General features: G+C 48.3%; 1 protein-coding gene across 1 annotated transcript; it reads right to left on the bottom strand.

The window, feature by feature from the left end:
- Positions 1-8,589: 8,589 nt before the first annotated feature.
- Positions 8,590-18,263, bottom strand: LOC114813680 (uncharacterized LOC102725191 homolog). Its single transcript, XM_039912819.1, has 5 exons — positions 18,233-18,263; positions 16,206-16,663; positions 11,486-11,570; positions 10,640-10,776; positions 8,590-8,631 (listed from the first exon to the last, which is right to left on the bottom strand). Exons 1-5 carry the CDS (start codon positions 18,261-18,263, stop codon positions 8,590-8,592), a joined length of 753 nt encoding a protein of 250 aa, XP_039768753.1.
- Between the last annotated feature and the right edge of the window lie 1,216 nt (positions 18,264-19,479).

Genomic DNA, 19,479 nt, shown 5'->3' on the forward strand with positions numbered 1-19,479 from the left:
ACCAGACTCACAGAGGCTGAAATAGGAACGAAAGTTTAACCTGCCCTTCCCTCCTTTTCCCTCTCAGAAAGATCCCTGGTCCAAACCGATTACCCTGTATCTACCCCACTGCTTAGTACAGTGCCTGGCACATAGTAAGCACCTAACAAATACCGTCATTATTATCACTGTTATTATTATGAAATAGCGCTTAATTAAATACCATTATTATTATTAATTCACACCCCAATGTAGTGTTGAAGGGCTTCGTGTCTTGATGTATCCCTTTCCGAAGACTATTTAAGTATTTCCGAGTCAGTCGATCGATGGTATTTATCGAGAGCTTACTGTGTGCAGAGCACCGTGCTAAGCTCTTGGGGGAGGAAAATATAACAGAGTTGGTAGAGACGTTCCCTGCCCATAACCAGCTTACGATCTTGAGGGGGAGACAGACATTAATATTAATAAATAAATAAATGACAGCTATGGACATAAATGCTGTGGGGCTGAGGGAAGGGTAAATCAAGGGTGCAAATCAAATGCCAGAAACGGCAACAGAGAGCAAAAAGAGGAAATGCGGAAGTGGATAGAGCACGGGCCTAAGTGTCAGAAGGAACTGGGTTCCAATTCCAGTTCAACCACTTGTCTTCTGTGTGACCTTAGGCAAGTCACTTAACTTATCTGTGCTCAGTGACCTCATCTGTAAAATGGGGATTAATATTGTGAGCCCCATGTGGAACGTAGACTGTGGCCAACCCGATTAGCTTGTATCTACAACACCATTTAGTACAGTGCTTTGTACATAGTAAGGGCCTAACAAATACCAAAATTAAAAATAAAAAAGCAGAATCCGGGGTGGTGTTTAGACTGTGTCAGTGAAAGGGAGCCCTTTAGACTGTAAGCTTGTCTTCTAGACTGTAAACTCGCTATGGGCAGGGAATGTGTCTGTTTATTGTTGCTTTGTACTTTCCCAAGCACTTAGTACAGTAGTCTACACGCAGTAAGCACTCGGTGAATTCGACTGACCTAATGAACCAGCATTTACTGCCGTTCCCCTGAAAAGCCCCGTTTCCCTCAGTAATAGGAGTTTTAATCACTTTGGCATGGCTATACGTCAAGGGAGATAGAAGATAATCGGTTCACACCCAATCTCTGTCCCACATTTGCATCACAGCCCGAAAGGGAGGGAGAGAACTTATTTTTTCCCCATTTTGTAGGTGAGCGAACAGAGGCTCAGAGAGGTGAAGTGATTTGTCTGAGGTCACACAGCAAGCTAGTGGCAGAGGGAACTGAAATTCAGGTCTCCTGACTCTCAGGTCAATGTTCTTTAGGCTTCCCCTTCATTTCACACAGTTAGACTCAGCACATAAATGCTTCCCTGGCCTGTTTCCAGCAGACACCCCATAGTCAGAATGAGGAAAGGAGACAAGAAGGAAAGAATATTTGACAATCTTAGCAGACAGCTTTTTTTTTCCTTACACACTTTACGGGAAGCAGCGTGACCTAGTGAATAGAGCACAGGCCTGGAAGTCAGAAGGTCATGTGTTTTAATCCCAGGCCCGCTACTTGTCTGCTGTGTGACCTTAGGCAAGTCACTTCACTTTGCTGTGCCCCAGTTGCCTCATCTGTAAAATGAGGATTGACACTGTGAGCCCCATGTGGGACACGGGACTGTGTCCAACCCAAATTGCTTGTATCCACCCCCAGTACTTAGTACAGTGTCTAGCACATAGTAGGTGTTTAACAAATATCATAGTTTTTTGTTGTTCTTTGAGAAGCAGCATGGCTTAGTAGATAGAGCACGGGCCTGGGAGTCAGAAGAACATGGGTTCTAATCCCGGCTCCACCACGCATCTGCTCTGTGACCTTGGGCAAATCACTTCACTTCTCTGGGCCTCAGTTCCCTCATCTGTAAAATGGGGATAAAGACTGTGAGCCCTATGTGGGAGAGGGACTGTGTCCAACTTGATTAGCTCGTATCTACTCCAGCACTTAAACAGTGCTTGGCACATAGTAAGCACTTTAACAAGTACCATCATTATTATTATTTAAATTAAAACATCTCAAGAAGCTGAAATGGTGGTTTAGGGAGTCATCAGCAATATTTTATTATTATTGAAGGAGTGATTCCCACAGCTTCCACTACTGGGAAGGAAAAAGAGCCCAAGTTTATAAGGCCATATATCTTTACCCCTATTTCTCCAAACTTCTCATGTTACCAAGATCTACTACACTGCTCGGCACGCCAAAATTTGCTCCATAAACATGAACTTTGGAAAACGAAATGCTAAATAATAGAAACGTTGCACTAAATCATGCTTCCAGAGTACCAGACATGGAATCCACTGCATCTGTTTGTGTCTGTTGTTGTATTGCACTCTCCCAACATGTAATTATTCATTCAGTCATATTTATTGAGCGCTTACTGTGGGCAAAACACTGTAATAATCACAGTGCTTTGCCCACAGTAAGCACTCAGTAAATACGACTGAAAGAATAATTACACGTTGTTTAGAATTGCTCAAACCAATCAAATCCTTTGCGAAAAGAAGATATCCTACAAATGACCAGATGGACTGCTGTTATCCTCTTCCCCTCATTTCCCCCAATCCCAGAAATCATCAGGACCGGGGTTGGGAGAGGGTTGCGTCTGGATGCACCTGAAAACTCTCATCACTTGTTTCTTGCTTTGATCGGAGTCAACTTCTGCAAAGACAAGAAACGAGCTTTAATTTGACCTGCTTGGGAGAGAAAGCTAGACGAACCGGATAAATCTCCCTCTGCTCGAAACCCAGATGGCCAGCTGACACGGCAAACGTTTCATTCGGAAAGGCGGACGATTCGAGCCCATCCGCCTCTTCCCACACACCCCTCCTTTTCCTCTCCGTTGGTAGCAGGGGATCCCTTAGAACCAAAAATGGTTTTCCTGTAAAAGCCCCACGCCGGAGAAATGCTGAGGGGGTTTTGCTGGAAATCGCCTCCTTCTTCCTCTCCCCTCTTCCCTTACGCCTCCTCTCTCCATCCCCAGAGTCACTCCGACGCAGTGTCTGTTCTTCTTTTTCGAGCTATCGTCAGGGTTTCCTGGCTCCGGCCTTAGGCTGTTACGAAAGCAAGTCGCGTTCCATCAGCCGATGGTATCGATTCAGTGCTGAGTACAGAGCACTGTACTAAGCGCCTGGGGGAGTCCGATGCAGTTGGTAGACACTACCTGTGCCCTCAAGGAGCTGACAGTCTAATGGGGGAGATGGACACTAAAATAAATTACAAGGAAGTAATAGGGTAAAAAGATATGTCGTTAAATTCTTCAGGGGAGTGAGGGCCAAATTATTTAGGGGTGCACTAAGTGAATAGGTGACTTAGCAAGAAGGGAAAGTAGGGTGGGGAGTATGAATGAGAACTTGACTGCGAAAGGCTTTTTGCAACATGGTCTTGCAGAAAGAGCACAGGCCTGCGAGCCAGGGGACCTGGATTCTAATCCTACCTCTGCCACTTACCTGCTGAGTGACTTTGGGCAAATCATTTCACTTCTCTGTGCCTCGGGTCCCACGTCGGCAAAATGTGAATTTAATATCTATTCTCCCTCCTCCTTTGACTGTGAGACTCATGTGGGGACCTGATGATCTTGTAGCTACCCCTGGCTTAGCGCAGTGCTTGGCAGATAGTGAACATTTAACAAATACCGTGAGAAGCAGCGTGGCTTAGTGGATAGAACCCGGGCCTAGGAGTCAGAGGACCTGGGTTCTAAGTCTCCCCCGTGTGTCTGTCCTGGGGGCAAGTCACTTCACTTCTCTGTGCCTCAGTTACCTCATTTTTAAAATGGGGATCAAGACTATGAGCCCCACGTGGGACAACCTGATTACCTTTCATCTATCCCAGTACTTAGAACAGTGCTCGGCACATAGTAAATGCTTAACGAATACCATCATCTTCACCAAGAAGGGGAGAGTGTTGGTGGCTTTGAAGGTGGAGAGAGTGATTGTCTGATGGCTAGGAAGAGGGAGGGCATGGGTGAGAGGTCGGTGGTGAGACAGATGAGATGGAGGTACAGTAAGGAGGTTGGCATTAGAGGAGCGAAGTGTGAGGCTGGGTTGGAGTAGGAGCAGAGCGAGGTGAGGTAGGAGGGGCTGAGGGGATTGACGGCTGTAAAGCTGCTGCTGAGGAGTTTCCGTCTGATGCAGAGGTAGATGGGCATCCCCCAGAGCTTCCTGAGGAGAGGGGAAATGTGGGCTGAACACATCTGTAGAAAAATGATCTGGGCAGCAGTGAAATATGGACTGGAGTGGGGAGAGACATCAATCGATCAGTGGTTTTTATTGAGAGCTTACTGATCGATTGATATTGTGATTCCCATCGATTGATTGATACCGACAATCCCGTTGGGATATTGTCAATCCCACTGATTGATATCGTGACTCCCATCGATTGATTGATATAGACGATCCCATCGATCGATTGATGGCCGCAAAACTGCTGGTGAGTTGGCAGGGCCGCTTGGTGCCCGCTTGGCATTTTGACCGGCTGAGTGTGATTCCTGGGAAAAGTGGCTCATCCTAGGATGGAATTCTCTTGTGACCACCCCCGCCCTCCCCCAACTGTTGGCCTCCAGGCAGAACACTGGAGCTTCCCCCCAAAACACCCCCTCTGGGTGGACCCACCCTCCGGGTAGACGTCCACCCCACATTGGAGGAAACCCCAGATTGCGTGACGACGGCCAGGCGGAGCCGCTGGATGCCATTTCCCTCGTCTCCCAGACCGACAGGCGGGGGAATGCCACTCTGGGCCTGCTCTGACTCCGCAGTAGCCACCGCAGTAGGGATGGTACATTCTGAGCACCCCCGGGCTGCGAGCGCTATAATGGAGCCAGGGGAATGAACCCCCTGAGCTCGAGATGGCTTTCCTGCCCATCGGACTCACCTCTTTCCTCCTCATCTGCATGGACATGAGGGCCGCGGGCTCCGAGAACACGCCGTGCTCACCGCCCCACCTTCCGTGGCGCTGAGGATCGAACGCCAACCACAAGTCAAGGAAAGTAGGCCCAGCCCCAGGCCCGAGAGGGTCTCGGAACTGAGATCAGCCGCGGGGGCGGGACGGTCACCCCTTAGCCAGGCAGCCGGGGGCAGCCATAGAGTCTGGAGGACCTGGATCAGTTTCCTTAGGCTGTGGCGGTCAGTCAGTTGATCGCATTTATTCATTCATTCATTCATTCAATAGTATTTATTGAGCACTTACTATGTGCAGAGCACTGTACTAAGCGCTTGGGATGAACAAGTCGGCAACAGATAGAGACAGTCCCTGCCGTCTGACGGGCTTACAGTCTAATTAGGGGAGACGGACAGACGAGAACGATGGCAATAAACAGAGTCGAGGGGAAGAACATCTCGTAAAAACCGATGGCGACTAAATAGAATCGAGGCGATGTACAATTCATTAACAAAATAAATAGGGTAACGAAATATATACAGTTGAGCGGACGAATACAGTGCTGTGTGGATGGGAAGGGAGAGGTGGAGGAGCAGAGGGAAAAGGGGAAAATGAGGGTTTAGCTGCGGAGAGGTAAAGGGGGGATGGCAGAGGGAGTAGAGGGAGTAGAGGGAGAAGAGGAGCTCAGTCTGGGAACGCCTCTCGGAGGAGGTGAGTTTTAAGTAGGGTTTCGAAGAGGGAAAGAGAATCGGTCTGGCGGAGGTGAGGAGGGAGGGCGTTCCGGGACCGCGGGAGGACGTGACCCGGGGGTAGACGGCGGGATAGGCGAGACCGAGGGACGGTGAGGAGGTGGGCGGCGGAGGAGCGGAGCGTGCGGGGTGGGCGGTAGAAAGAGAGAAGGGAGGAGAGGTAAGAAGGGGCAAGGTGACGGAGAGCCTCGAAGCCTAGAGTGAGGAGTTTTTGTTTGGAGCGGAGGTCGATAGGCAACCACTGGAGTTGTTTAAGAAGGGGAGTGACAGGCCCAGATCGTTTCTGCAGGAAGATGAGCCGGGCGGCGGAGTGAAGAATAGACCGGAGCGGGGCGAGAGAGGAGGAAGGGAGGTCGGAGAGAAGGCTGACACAGTAGTCTAGCCGGGATATAACGAGAGCCCGTAAAAGTAAGGTAGCCGTTTGGGTGGAGAGGAAAAGGCGGATCTTGGCGATATCGTAGAGGTGAAACCGGCAGGTCTCGGTAACGGATAGGATGCGTGGGGTGAACGAGAGAGACGAGTCAAGGATGACACCGAGATCGCGGGCCCGAGAGACGGGAAGGACGGTCGTGCCATCCACGGTGATAGGGAAGTCTGGGAGAGGACCGGGTTCGGGAGGGAAGATGAGGAGCTCAGTCTCGCTCATGTTGAGTTTTAGGTGGCGGGCCGACATCCAGGTGGAGACGTCCCGGAGGCGGGAGGAGATGCGAGCCCGAAGGGAGGGGGAGAGGACAGGGGCGGAGATGGAGATCTGCGTGTCATCCGCGTAGAGATGGTAGTCAAAGCCGTGAGAGCGGATGAGTTCACCGAGGGAGTGAGTGTAAATGGAGAACAGAAGAGGGCCAAGAACTGACCCTTGAGGAACTCCAACAGTTAAAGGATGGGAGGGGGAGGAGGCTCCAGCGAAGAAGACCGAGAATGACCGGCCAGAGAGGCGAGAGGAGAACCGGGAGAGGACAGAGTCCGTGAAGCCAAGGTGAGATAAGGTATGGAGGAGGAGGGGATGGGCGACAGTGTCAAAGGCAGCAGAGAGGTCAAGGAGGATTAGAATGGAGTAGGAGCCATTGGATCTGGCAAGAAGGAGGTCACGGGTGACCTTAGAGAGAGCGGTCTCGGTAGAGCGGAGGGGACGGAAGCCAGATCGGAGGGGGTCTAGGAGAGAATGGGAGTTAAGGAATTCTAAGCATCGATTGTAGACGACTCGTTCTAGGATTTTGGAAAGGAAGGGTAGTAGGGAGATAGGGCGATAACTGGAGGGGGAAGTGGGGTCGAGAGCGGGTTTTTTTTAGGATGGGGGAGACGTGGGCATGTTTGAAGGCAGAGGGGAAGAAGCCATTGGAGAGTGAGTGGTTAAAGATAGAAGTTAAGGAGGGGAGGAGGGAAAGGGAGATGGTTTTAAGAAGGTGAGAGGGAATGGGGTCCGAGGCGCAGGTGGAGGGGGTGGCACTCGCGAGGAGGGAGGAGATCTCCTCTGAGGATACTGCAGGGAAGGATGGGAAAGTAGGGTAGGGGGTCAGTGGGGGGGAGGGGAGAGGCGGAGGGGTGACTTTGGGGAGCTCAGACCCGATCGTGTTGATTTTCGTGAGGAAATAGGTGGCCGGATCATTGGGGGTGAGAGATGGGGGAGGGGGAGGAACAGGGGGCCCAAGGAGAGAGTTAAAGGTCCGGAACAATCGGCGGGGGTGACGGGCATGGGTGTCGATGAGGGAGGAGAAGAAGCTTTGCCTGGCGGAGGAGAGGGCAGAGTTAAGGCAGGAAAGGATAAATTTGAAGTGTGTGAGGTCGGCTCGGTGCTTGGACTTTCGCCAGCGGCGCTCGGCAGCTCGAGCATAGGAGCGTAGGAGGCGGACGGAGGAGGCGATCCGGGGCCGTGGGTTAGTGGAGCGAGAGCGGCGGAGGGAAAGGGGGGCGAGAGAGTCGAGATGAGTACAGAGGGTGGAGTTGAGAGCGGAGACCCGATCGTCGAGAGTGGGAAGAGAGGACAGGGCGGCAAGGTGAGGAGAGATGCTATTGGAAAGACGGATGGGATCGAGAGAGCGGAGGTCTCTGTGGGGCAGTAGCGAAGATCTGCAGGGGGAGGGAGTGTGAGAGATGAGGCAGGTGAGAAGGTTATGGTCAGAGAGAAGGATTTCAGAGTCGGTGAGGGAGGAGATAGTGCAGAGGTAGGAGATGACGAGATCGAGGGTGTGACCGAGTCGGTGAGTGGGCCCGGTATGGTGGAGGAGGAGGTCGGCAGAGTCGAGGAGGGATAGCAGGCGGGCGGCAGAGGAGTCGTCGGGTACATCCGTATGGATGTTGAAGTCTCCGAGGATCAGAGTGGGCAGAGAGAAGGAGAGGAGGAAGGTGAGAAAGGGGTCAAGGTGGTCGAAGAAGTCGGAGGTGGGACCGGGAGGGCGGTAGATGACGGCGACAAGTAACTGGAGCGGGTGGTAGAGGCGAACGATATGGGCTTCGAAGGAGGGGAAGGAGAGGGAGGAGGGAGGAGGGATAGTGCGGAAGCGGCAACGGGGCGAGAGGAGGAAGCCGACGCCTCCTCCCTTACCGGTGAGTCTGGGGGAGTGGGAGAAGGAGAGGCCTCCGCCGGAGAGAGCGGCGGCGGAGACCGTGTCTTCGGGAGAGAGCCACGTTTCCGAAAGGGCGAGGAGGAGGAGAGAGCGGGAGAGGAAAAGGTCATGGATGAAAGGTAGCTTACCTGTAATAGAGCGGGGGTTCCAGAGGCCACACTTGAAAGTAGCTGTGGGTGCAAGGGGGAGAGGGGGGAAAGGTGGGGGGAGGGGAGGGTTTGGATGGGAAGGAGGTGGCGGGGCCCTGGACGGGGAGAGGGGGATGAGGGGTAGTACCGCAGGCAAACCACTGGACTAAGTACTTTGGGGAGTCCGATAGGTCTCCCCACAGTGAGCTTACAGTCTAGAGGGGGAGACAGATGTGTCAGACTGCATCCTTAATCCAGTTGGGACCTTTGGAAACAGTTGATGAATAGTTCCTTAAAGGACAAATTCAGCAGGAAGCAGCATGGCCTAATGGCTAGAGCCCGGGCCTGGAAGTCAGAAGGACCTGGGTTCTAATCCCGGTTCGGCCCCTTGTCTGCTATGTGACCTTGGACAAGTCACTTCACTTCTCTGGGCCTCAGTTAACTCATCTGTAAAAGGGGAATTAAGACTGTGAGCCCCACATGGGACAGGAACTGTGTCCAACTGGATTAGTTTATAATAATAATAATAATTTTGGTATTTGTTAAGCGCTATGTGCAGAGCACTGTTCTAAGCGCTGGGGGAGATACAGGGTCATCAGGTTGTCCCACGTGAGACTCACAGTCTTCATCCCCATTTTACAGATGAGGTAACTGATGCCCAGAGAAGTGACTTGCCCACAGTCACACAGCTGACACGTGGCAGAGCCAGGATTCAAACCCATGACCTCTGACTCCCAAGTCCAGGCTCTTTCCACTGAGCCACGCTGCTTCTCTAGATCTACTCCAGGGCTTAGAACAGTGCCTGGCATTGTCAGTCGTATTTATTGAGCCCTTACCAAGGGCAAACCACCGGACTAAGCGCTCTGGGGGAGTAAACATTTAACAAATTCCATAAAAAAACACACCATATAAACAATTTCAGTGTAGTTATGATATTTGTAAAATGATTACTATATGTCAAGCACTATACTAAGCCCTGGGTAGATACAAGCTACAAGTTGGACACAGTCCATGTCCCCCAGTATTAATCCCCATTTTACAGATGAGGTAACTGAGGCCCAGTTTTGAATTTTACTGGACATACTGCTGAGGTGATTGCAGGTCCGGCATATGGACCATCTGCTTTTAAGGTGGTCAATCTGCTGCCCCTTGTCCAGGATCGATACGGCCCTGGGTGCCCCTGTATTCAGTATTTCGGACCTTAGACGCCCACCACCCTCCATCTCAGCTGCTGCCGCTGGGTTCCTTGGCTCAGAAGCTCTGCCCGTGATCATTTTACAGCTGAAGAAACTGAGGTCCAGAGAAATTAAGTGATTTGCTCTTGGTGTCACAGCTGAGCAAGTGGTAGAGCTAGGTTGAGAAGGCAAAGGGAAACAGCGTGGCTCAGTGGAAAGAGCCAGGACTTTGGAGTCAGAGGTAATGGGTTCGACTCCCGGCTCTGCCACTTGTCAGCTGTGTGACTGTGGGCGAGTCACTTCACTTCTCTGGGCCTCAGTTACCTCATCTGTAAAATGGGGATTAACTGTGAACCTCACCTAGGACAACCTGATTACCCTGTAGCTCCCCCAACGCTTAGAACGGTGCTCGGCACATAGTAAGCGCTTAACAAATACCAACGTCATTATTATTAGAACCCAGACCTGGGAGTCAGAAGGACCTGGGTTCTAATCCTGGCCCCGCCACGTGTCTGCTGTGTGACCTTGAATGGGTTGCTTAACCTCTCTGGGCCTCAGTTACCTCATCTGTAAATAAAATGGGGATAAAGGGGATTAAGAGGGTGATACCCATGTGGGACAGGGACTATGTCCAAGTCTGATTAAATTGTATCTATCCCACTGCTTAAACCAGTGTTTGGCACATAGTAAATGCTTAACAAATATCATCCTCATAATTATCATTATTATTACTATTATTAATAATAGCAATAATTATAATTAAGTGGTTACCATGGGGTAGGCACAAGGTAATCAGATCAGCCAGTCTAAAAGGTAGAACAGGTATCCTATCCCCATGAGGGTACTGAGGCCCAGAGAGGTTACATGGCTATCTCGAGGTCACACAGCAAGCCTGTGGCTTAGCTGGGACTAGAATTTAAGTCTCCTAACTCCCAGATACATTTTTTTTTATTGGGGCACGCTGCCTCTTGGGAGAAAGCTGCATCTTTTCCACTTCCTCGCAGCTCCATAAAATGGGAACACCTCCAGGGCAACCTCTAAGAGGAAGACAAGGCACCTTCGAAAAGCCCAATCGGGAGTGGACGGAAGGGATGTTTCCAAAAACTAACAGAAATCAAACTCACCGTGAAGGAAGCGGACTTCAGGGGCCAAGGGCTTTTGGGCAGGATGAGTTTGGCATCCCAGGTACATTCGAGAGGCTTAAAGGTAACGAATCTCACTCCCTTTGGTGGCTCGTCTTTCAGAGATGGTAGTCCGTACACTGGGGGAAAATAGAGAAAAACATGCAAGTCAGAGCAAACTCATACAGCAGTGGCAACTGTATCCCATTTTGAAGAAGACTAGAATCTCTACAGAGCGGCAATGCCGAGGGAGGGGAAAACGGTCAGAACCTGGTGAATTCGTGGCTAAATAATAATAATGTTGGTATTTGTTAAGCGCTTACTATGTGCAGAGCACCGATCGAAGCGCTGGGGAAGATACAGGGTAATCAGGTTGTCCTACGTGAGGCTCACAGTTAATCCCCATTTTACAGATGAGGTAATTGAGGTACAGAAAAGTGAAGTGACTTGCCCACAGTCACACACAGGGCACAGGAAAAATATCTCATCAGTCCAAGCACCAAATGGTTGCTCAATAAGGCCTGCTGATTGATCGGTTACAATCTAATAATAATAATAATAATGTTGGTATTTGTTAAGCGCTTACTATGTGCCGAGCACTGTTCTAAGCGCTGGGGTAGACATAGGGGAATCAGGTTGTCCCACGTGGGGCTCACAGTCTTAATCCCCATTTTACAGATGAGGGAACTGAGGCACAGAGAAGTTAAGTGACTTGCCCACAGTCACACAGCCAACAAGTGGCAGAGCCGGGATTCGAACTCATGAGCCCTGACTCCAAAGCCCGTGCTCTTTCCACCGAGCCACGCTGCTAATCATCTGCCCATGGCGACATCAAGGACGGTGACTTACTTGTATCCAGATGCTGTGATTTGAACTTTAAACCAAAAGGGTCACTGACAGAAGAAGTCCCAAAGTTGGGTAAACCAGATCGACGCTGTCCATATGAAAGGAAGATGACAACGTTAAAACCCACATCTTTCTAATAACGATAATAATAATTACAGTACTCGTTAAGCACTTCATTCATTCAATCATTCATTCAATCAATTTATTGAACGCTCACTGCGTGCAGAGCACTGTACTAAGCGCTTGGAAACAGAGTCAATCCCTACCCAACAACGGGCTCACAGTCTAGAAGGGAGACTTGCTTTGTGACAAGCTCCGTTCTAAGCACTGGGATAGATACAAGTTAATCGGGATGGATACAGGGACGGTCCCATATAGGGCTCAAAGTCTAAGTAGGAGGGAGTAGGATTAAATCCCTATTTTACAGCTGAGGACACTGAGGCACAGAGAAGTGAAGTGACTGGTCCGAGGTCACACAGAAAAGCGGAGGAGCTGGGATTAGAACCCGTGTCCTCTGACTCTCAAGCCCAGGCTCACTCCACTAGGCCTTGCTGCTTTCTAGGTGCCGAAGGCAGGGTGAGTCTACAAAATACAACCACACTTTGTCTCCTCCACCAGGAAAGGTTGGGGGGGACCAGGATTCTATTCAGGAACGACCTGAACACTGACCCATTTTAAGCTCTTTTCAATCAATGGCTGGAATTTTATTTGAGCACTTACTGTGTGCAGAGCACTGTAGCAAGTGCTTGGGAGAGATCAATACAACGGAGTTCTTAGGCTTTTCCCTGCCCACAAGGAGTGTACAGTCTACAGGGGGAGACGGGCATGAATTTTCCCCCCCTTTCCCTCTGCTCCTCCCCCTCTCCCTTCCCCTCCCCTCAGCACTGTGCTCGTTCACTCATTTGTATATATTTTTATTACCCTATTAATTTTGTTAATGAGATGTACATCCCCTTGATTCTATTTATTGCTATTGGTTTAGTCTGTCTCCCCCGATTAGACTGTAAGCCCGTCAGTGGGCAGGGACTGTCTCTATCTGTTGCCGATTTATACATTCCAAGAGCTTAGTACAGTGCTCTGCACATAGTAAGTGCTCAATAAATACTATTGATTGAAAGAATGAATAGAAAGAATGTACACATACCATAAAATTGATAAATACCATTGATTGTGCAAGGACCGTATCCAATCTGATGATCTTATGGCAACTCCACCACTCGCCCACATCCTGCCTCTGGCCCGGAACACCCTCCCTCCTCATATCGACAGACAATGACTCTCCACCCTCTTTAAAGCCTTACTGAAGGCCCATCTCCTCCATGAAGCCTTCCCTGACTAAGCCCCCCTTTCCTCTTCTCCCATTCCCTTCTGTGTCCCTTTATTCATCTCCGCTCCCAGATCCTCAGCACTTATGTCCATATCTGTAATAAAGGGTTCAAATCCAAGTGCGAAGGTTATGCAGAAGGGAATGGGGGAAGAGGAAATGGGGGGAAGCCCTAATAGAGGAGATGGGAATTCAATAAGACTTTGAAGCGGGGGAGAGTCATCGTCTGTGGGATTTGAGGAGGGAGGGCGTTCCGGGCCAGAGGCAGGACGTGGGCCAGGGGTCGGCAGTGAGATTTGGAGGTAGAGTTGAGAAGGTTAGCGGCATTAGAGGAGTCAAATGTGTGAGCTGGACTGTAGTAGGAGAGAAATGAGGTGAGTTAGGAGGGGGCAAAGTGATGGAGTGTAAGCCCTATCCCGCATGGGAGTTCATAATGTAAGAAAAGGAATCAGGCACATAGAGGTTAAGTGACTTGTCTGAGGTCACACAGCGGACCAGGGGCAGAGGTGGAATTAGAACCAAGGTGTCTTGACTCCCAGTCCTATGCTCCTGGAAAGAAGGGATGGGCGGGCTGAAGCACACAGGCTATTAATTTGGCTCCAGGACCACATTAAAGTTAGTGAGTCAGAAGAAAAATCCAGGTGGGAGTATCTAACATATTCTGAAAAACTGTAAACTCCCTTTTTTTTTTTAAAAAAAAGGTATTTGTTATGTCTTACTACGCCCCAGATGCTGTATTAAACCCTGGGGTATTTTTTTTTTTTTAAATGGTATTTGTTATGTCTTACTACGCCCCAGACACTGTATTAAGCCCTGGGGTAGATGCAAGATAATCAATTTAGATGGAGTCCTTGCCCCACATGGGGGTCACAGTTTTGATTCCCATTTTACAGATGAGGTAAATGAGGCCCAGAGAAGTGAAGTCACTTGAGCAAGGTCTCACAGCAGACAAGTGGAGAATCTAGCATTTGAATCCAGGTCCTGCTGACTTCAAGGCCCCGGCTCTATCCACTAGACCACACTTCTTCTCCTTGTACCGAGAAGCAGTGTGGTTTAGTGGAAAGAGCATGGGTTTGGGAGTCAGAGGTCATGAGTTCTAATCCCATCTCCACCACTTGTCTGCTGTGTGATCTTGGCCAAGTCACTTCACTAGAAGCAGCATGGCTCAGTGGAAAGAGCACGGTCTTAGGAGTCAGAGGTCATGGGTTCTAATCCCGGCTCTGCCACCTGTCAGATGTGTGACTTTGGGCAAATCACTTAACTTCTCGGTGCCTCAGTTACCTCATCTATAAAATGGGGATTATGACTGTGAGCCTCACGTGGGACAACCTGATGACCCTGTATCACCCCAGCGCTTAGAACAGTGCTCGGCATATACTAAGCTCTTAACAAGTACCAACATCGTTATTATTATTCTCTGTGCTTCAGTAGCCACATCTGCAAAATGGGGATGAAGCCTGTGAGCCCTACGTGGGACAACCCGACTACCTTGTATCTCCCCCAGCGCTTAGAACAATGCTTGGCACATAGCACATCCCCCCAGCACTTGTGTATATTTGTACATATTTATTGCTCTATTTGTTTTATTAATGATGTGCATTTATCTATGGTTCTATTTGTCTATGTTGATGGTAGTGATGCCTGTCTACTTTTTTTGTTTTGTTGTGTTGTCTGTCTCCCCCTTCTAGACTGTGAGCCCGTTGTTGGGTAGAGATCGTCTCTGTTGCCAAATTGTACTTCCCAAGCGCTTAGTAGAGTGCTCTGCACACAGTAAGTGCTCAATAAATATGATTGGATGAATGAATTAATGACTAGTAAATGCTTAACAAATACCATTATTATTATTATTATTATTATTATAGGCAGGGAATGTGTCTACCACCTTTGTTATGGTGAACTCTCCCGAGCATTTAGTACAGTGCGAGGCACAGAGTAAGCTCTCAATAGACATGATTAATCGACTAGTTGAATCTATTAATCGACAGGGATGAATGTAATGAAAACTTAGGGGGGAACCTGTGTTTTCATACAGCACCTTCCAGGGTTCAAATTTGTTATAGGCTGCCATCTAGTAGCCTGACAGATTCATCACAGGCTCTTTGAGCTGGTTCAAAGAAAACTCGTTTCTAAAGGATAGAGACAAGAATTCAGAGGAATAAAAAATAATAATATTAATAATTGTGGTGTTTGCTAAGCGCTTACTACATGCCAGGCCCCTGGGGGAGATACGAGCAAATAATCATAATAACTGTGGTATTTAAGCGCTTACTACTTGCCAGGCCTTAGGGTGGATACAAGCATTCATTCTTTTATACAGTCGTATTTATTGAGCTCATACTGTGTGCAGAGCAGCGTGCTGCCGAATGTACAATTCGGCAACAGATAGAGACAATCCCTGCCCAACAACGGACTCGCGGTTAAAAAGGGGGAGACAGACAGCGAAACAAAACAAAACAAGTAATCAGGGAACAAGTATATAATCATAATAATTGTGGTATTTGTTAAATGCTTTCTAGGTGCCAAGCACTGTACTAAATGCTAGGGTGAATTTAAGCAAATCAGGGTGGACACAGTCCCTTTTCCATATGGACTCACAGTTTTAATCCCTATTTTACAGATGGGGGAACTGAGGCACAGAGAAGTGAAGCAACTTGCCCATGATCATGCTTGCCACCTTCCTCACGGTGCCTGGATCTCGTTTATCTTGAGACGTCTAGCCTACATTCTGCCTCTGGCCCGGAATGCCCTTCCTCCTCAAATCCAACAGGAAATGACTCTCCCCGCCTTCAAAGCCTTACTGAAGGCCCAGCTCCTCCAAGAGCCTTCCCAGACTAAACCCCACTTTTCCTCGTCTCCCACTCCCTCCCTCCCAGCCCACAGCCCTAGTGTCCATATCTGTCATTTATTTATTTGTGTTGATATCTGTCTACATCCCCCCACAGACTATAAACTCACTGTGGGCAGGGAACGTGTCTGTTTATTGTTGTATTGTACTCTCCCAAGCTCTTAGTACAGTGCTCTGCACACAGTAAGCGCTCAATAAATACGATTGAATGAAGTGGTGGAGTCAGAATTAGAACTCAGATCCTTGCGACACCCAGGTCTTCCACTATCCACTACCACGCTGCCTCACCCCAACTTCAACTTCCACCAATTTTCTAGACCAACTCGGGCCTTTTCTGAAAGTTGTAAATATCCCAGGTGGTCAAAAGGGAAACGTTTGTTCTGTTCAGGATCTGACCAGATGCCACGTTTGGGAATTTTCTCACTACTTGGAAGGCAATGAGAAATTTAGAAGCAAATGCTCTCATCCTGACAGATTTTTCTCAATGAAAATGATTCCACAAGGATCTCTCCTCAGTTATTTCAGATTTCTGACACCGAAGTATCCTTCCATACCTGTCTAAAATCGTGAGGTTTGGGATTACGGTAACTGCCACTCTGATAATTCCCGTGCTTCACGAACATGATCTTGGCTTCATGAGGACCCAAGGGCGGGAATGTAGTTTTGAATTCAGGCAGGGTGGGCTTCTTCACAACTGCTGAGGGGTCGTGGTTGATCTGGGAGTGGAGAGTTTGGCTCTCCAAGGAACTCCTTAGATTTCTCTTAGCCTCTTTCTTTCTTGCATCGGCTGGGTTTCTGGGGACAACCAAAGTCTTGCCGACCTTGTAGCTACAACTGGGGGGCTTGATTTCCCAAATGTCATGGTTCAGGTTAGATCTTTGAGGTGGCACAGACTTCCTGCTCCTTGCAGTGGCCAAATCTTGGTGTGCGGAGAATTGGATTTTGCTGGAAAAGAGAAAGTCAGGTCTCCTGTCTTTCTGAGAATCAAGGACCTTGCTGGGAATCTCTGAATCTGAAAGAGAAATTTTCATCCACTTAAAGTTCAAAAGTGCAGATCTGTTGCCGAACTGTACATTCCAAGTGCTTAGTACAGTGCTCTGCACATAGTAAGCGCTCAATAAATACTATTGAATGAATGAATGAACGATGTGTTTGTCAGGATCCGCTGCAGTAATCCAGCGGTATTCATTTTTTTCTGGTATTTGCTAAGCGCTTACAGTACTTATGTCCATATCTGTCATTGATTTATTTATATTAACGTTTGTATCTCCCTAAGATCATTGTGGGCAGAGAATGTGTCTCCTTATATTGCTCTGCACACAGTAAGCGCTCAGTAAATACCATTGAATGAATGAATGAATGAAAGGCTCTCTGAATCATATTTGCCTAGAATGGCTCTGTCAGCTTAGAATGAACTCTGAGACTTCCAACGCAACTTCTTTATAGTGACTTTTCGCTAATCTTTAAATAGAAAGCTTCCCAAACTTCTATAAACAGATTATTTGCCAACATAATCCAAGTCTAATGGTTCGATTTTTTCCTGCTCCAGCCCAACCAATCCTTAGCTTCTCCACTATTCCTCCTCTCAGGACACAAATACTCTGACTATCGCTATGTCCACCACGGGCCTAGTGGAAAGAGCCAAGACTTGGGAGTCAGAGGTCCTGAGTTCTAATCCCGACTCCTCCACATATCTGTTTTGTGACCTTGGGCAAGTCACTTCACTTCTCAGGGCCTCAGCTACTTCATCTGGAAAATGGGGATTAAGACTGTGAGCCCCACGTGGGACAGTGACTTTGTCTAACCTGATTACCTTGTATCTACCCAATCACTTAGAAAGGTGCTTGGCACATAGTAAGCACTTAACAAGTATGATAATCATTAATTATTATTAGTACTACTACTACTACTACTAATAGTATTTGTTGAATGCTTATTTGCCAAGAACTGTGCTAAATGCTGGTGTGGAATTGATATAAACAGATTAGATACAATCTTTGTCTCACATGGGGCTCAGGTTAAGAGGGAGGGAGAAGAGAGAAGCAGTGTAGCCTAGTGGAAAGAGCTTGGGATGAGAAGCCAGAGGACCTGAGTTCTAATCCTGCCTCTGCCAATTGCTTTTTGTGTGACAATGGGCAACTCACTTCACTTCTCTGTGTCTCATTTTCCTCAACTCTAAACTGTGGATTAAATCCTCCTCTCTCCTACTTAAACTGTGAGCCCCATGTGGGACAGGGACTGTGTCTAACCTGATAAACATATCTACCCACGATTTAGAACAGCGCTTTTGACACATAGTAAATGCTTAACAATTGTCACTAAAAAAAACCAAAACAGATATTCAATTCCCACTTTCAGATGTGGAAACTGAGGCACAAAGAAGTTAAGAACTTGTCCAAGGTTCAGGGAAGTGATGGACCCGGGATTAGAACCCAGGCGGTCTTCCGACTCCCAGGCCCATGTTTTTGACTCCTTCAGTCACTTTTCCTCAGCACTTGAGCCACGAGAGAAAAAAAATGCTACAATGACAATGATCCCCATGAAAGAAGTATTAGCTTGAAAAGAAAATCAACTCGATTACCTGCTTTTCTGTCAGCTTTCCCAAACAGCATGTCACTGGCAAATTGTTTCCGCAGAGAGCTAGAAGGAGCCAACAGGCAGCTGCTATATTAGCACTGTGCTTTCTTCTTCCTTCTACAGAAGCAACCAAAGTGGAAGCTAGCTTGATCCATCTAGGTTGCTAAGAAGCAGAGCGCATTTGCCTCAGCACTAGAACCAGAAAAAGGGGTGCCGGGGGAGGGGAAGGGGAAGAAAAGATAATGGTGATTTTAATTGGTTGCCCCAAACTAGACTGAAACTTAGCAACCCAGCAACAAGTTCAGTGCTTGCTTTTCAAAAGGCAGGAAAAAAAAATGGCAACGGAAAGGAGGAGCCCAAGGTAGAGGGACCATTCATTCACTCATTCAGTCAGTCATTCAGTCATATTTATTGAACACTTACTGTGTGCAGAGTACTGCACTAAGCACTTGGGAAAATACGATACAACAATAGTCACATTCCCTGCCCAGAGTGAGCTTGCAGTCTATTAACAAGTTTAGACATTAACTCTTCTGGACTACCTATACCACTGCTTGGCTTAATAGCCATCCTTGAGACCTCCCTGGAGAGTGAGTTGCAGCAGGATCTGTGGAAAATGCCTGATTCCTATTTATTGAGTGCCTATTTAGTGCACGGCACTGTGTGGAGCTATTTGGAGAGTACGACAGAAATGATAGACATGATCCCCGTCTCCTCGGTGACCTCCCTGCCTCCTCACTCTCTCCACTCCAGTTCATATTTCACTCTGTTGCCCTGTTCATTTTTTTCTGAAATGTCATTCAGTCCATGTCTCCCCACTCCTCAAGAACCTCCAATGGTTGCCCATCCACTTCCACATCAAACAGAAACTTCTTACCACTGGTTTTAAAGCACTCAATCACTTCATCCTCTCTTACCTTACTTTCCCTAATTTCCTACTTAATTCAACTTGGGCGCCACATTTTGCTCCTCTAATGCCAACCTATTCACTGGACGTCGATCTCATCTACCTCACTGCCGACCCCTCTCCCGTATCTTCCCTCTGCCCCGAAACTCCCTCCCACTTCATATCTGACAGACCCCTGCTCTCCCCATCTTTAAACCCTTATTAAAATCACATCTTCTCTAAGAGGCCTTCTCCAACTAAGCTCTCATTTCCCCTATCCCTTTTCCCTTCTGCATCCCCTATATACTAGGATGTGTACACTTCAAGACCTTGATATTCACCACACCTTTGGCCCCACAGCATTT

The sequence above is a fragment of the Ornithorhynchus anatinus genome, chromosome 8 (genome assembly GCF_004115215.2).
Source record: "Ornithorhynchus anatinus isolate Pmale09 chromosome 8, mOrnAna1.pri.v4, whole genome shotgun sequence".
In the NCBI taxonomy this organism is placed as follows: domain Eukaryota; kingdom Metazoa; phylum Chordata; class Mammalia; order Monotremata; family Ornithorhynchidae; genus Ornithorhynchus; species Ornithorhynchus anatinus.

Coding starts and splice junctions, on each gene's coding strand:
- LOC114813680 (XM_039912819.1), bottom strand. CDS start 18,263: ATGCTGTTTGGGAAAGCTGACAGAAAAGCAG. Junction 11,571..16,205: donor AACCTCACGATTTTAGACAG/GTATGGAAGGAT, acceptor TCATATGGACAG/CGTCGATCTGGTTTACCCAA. Junction 8,632..10,639: donor TGAAGTCCGCTTCCTTCACG/GTGAGTTTGATT, acceptor TTGTCCTTTAAG/GAACTATTCATCAACTGTTT.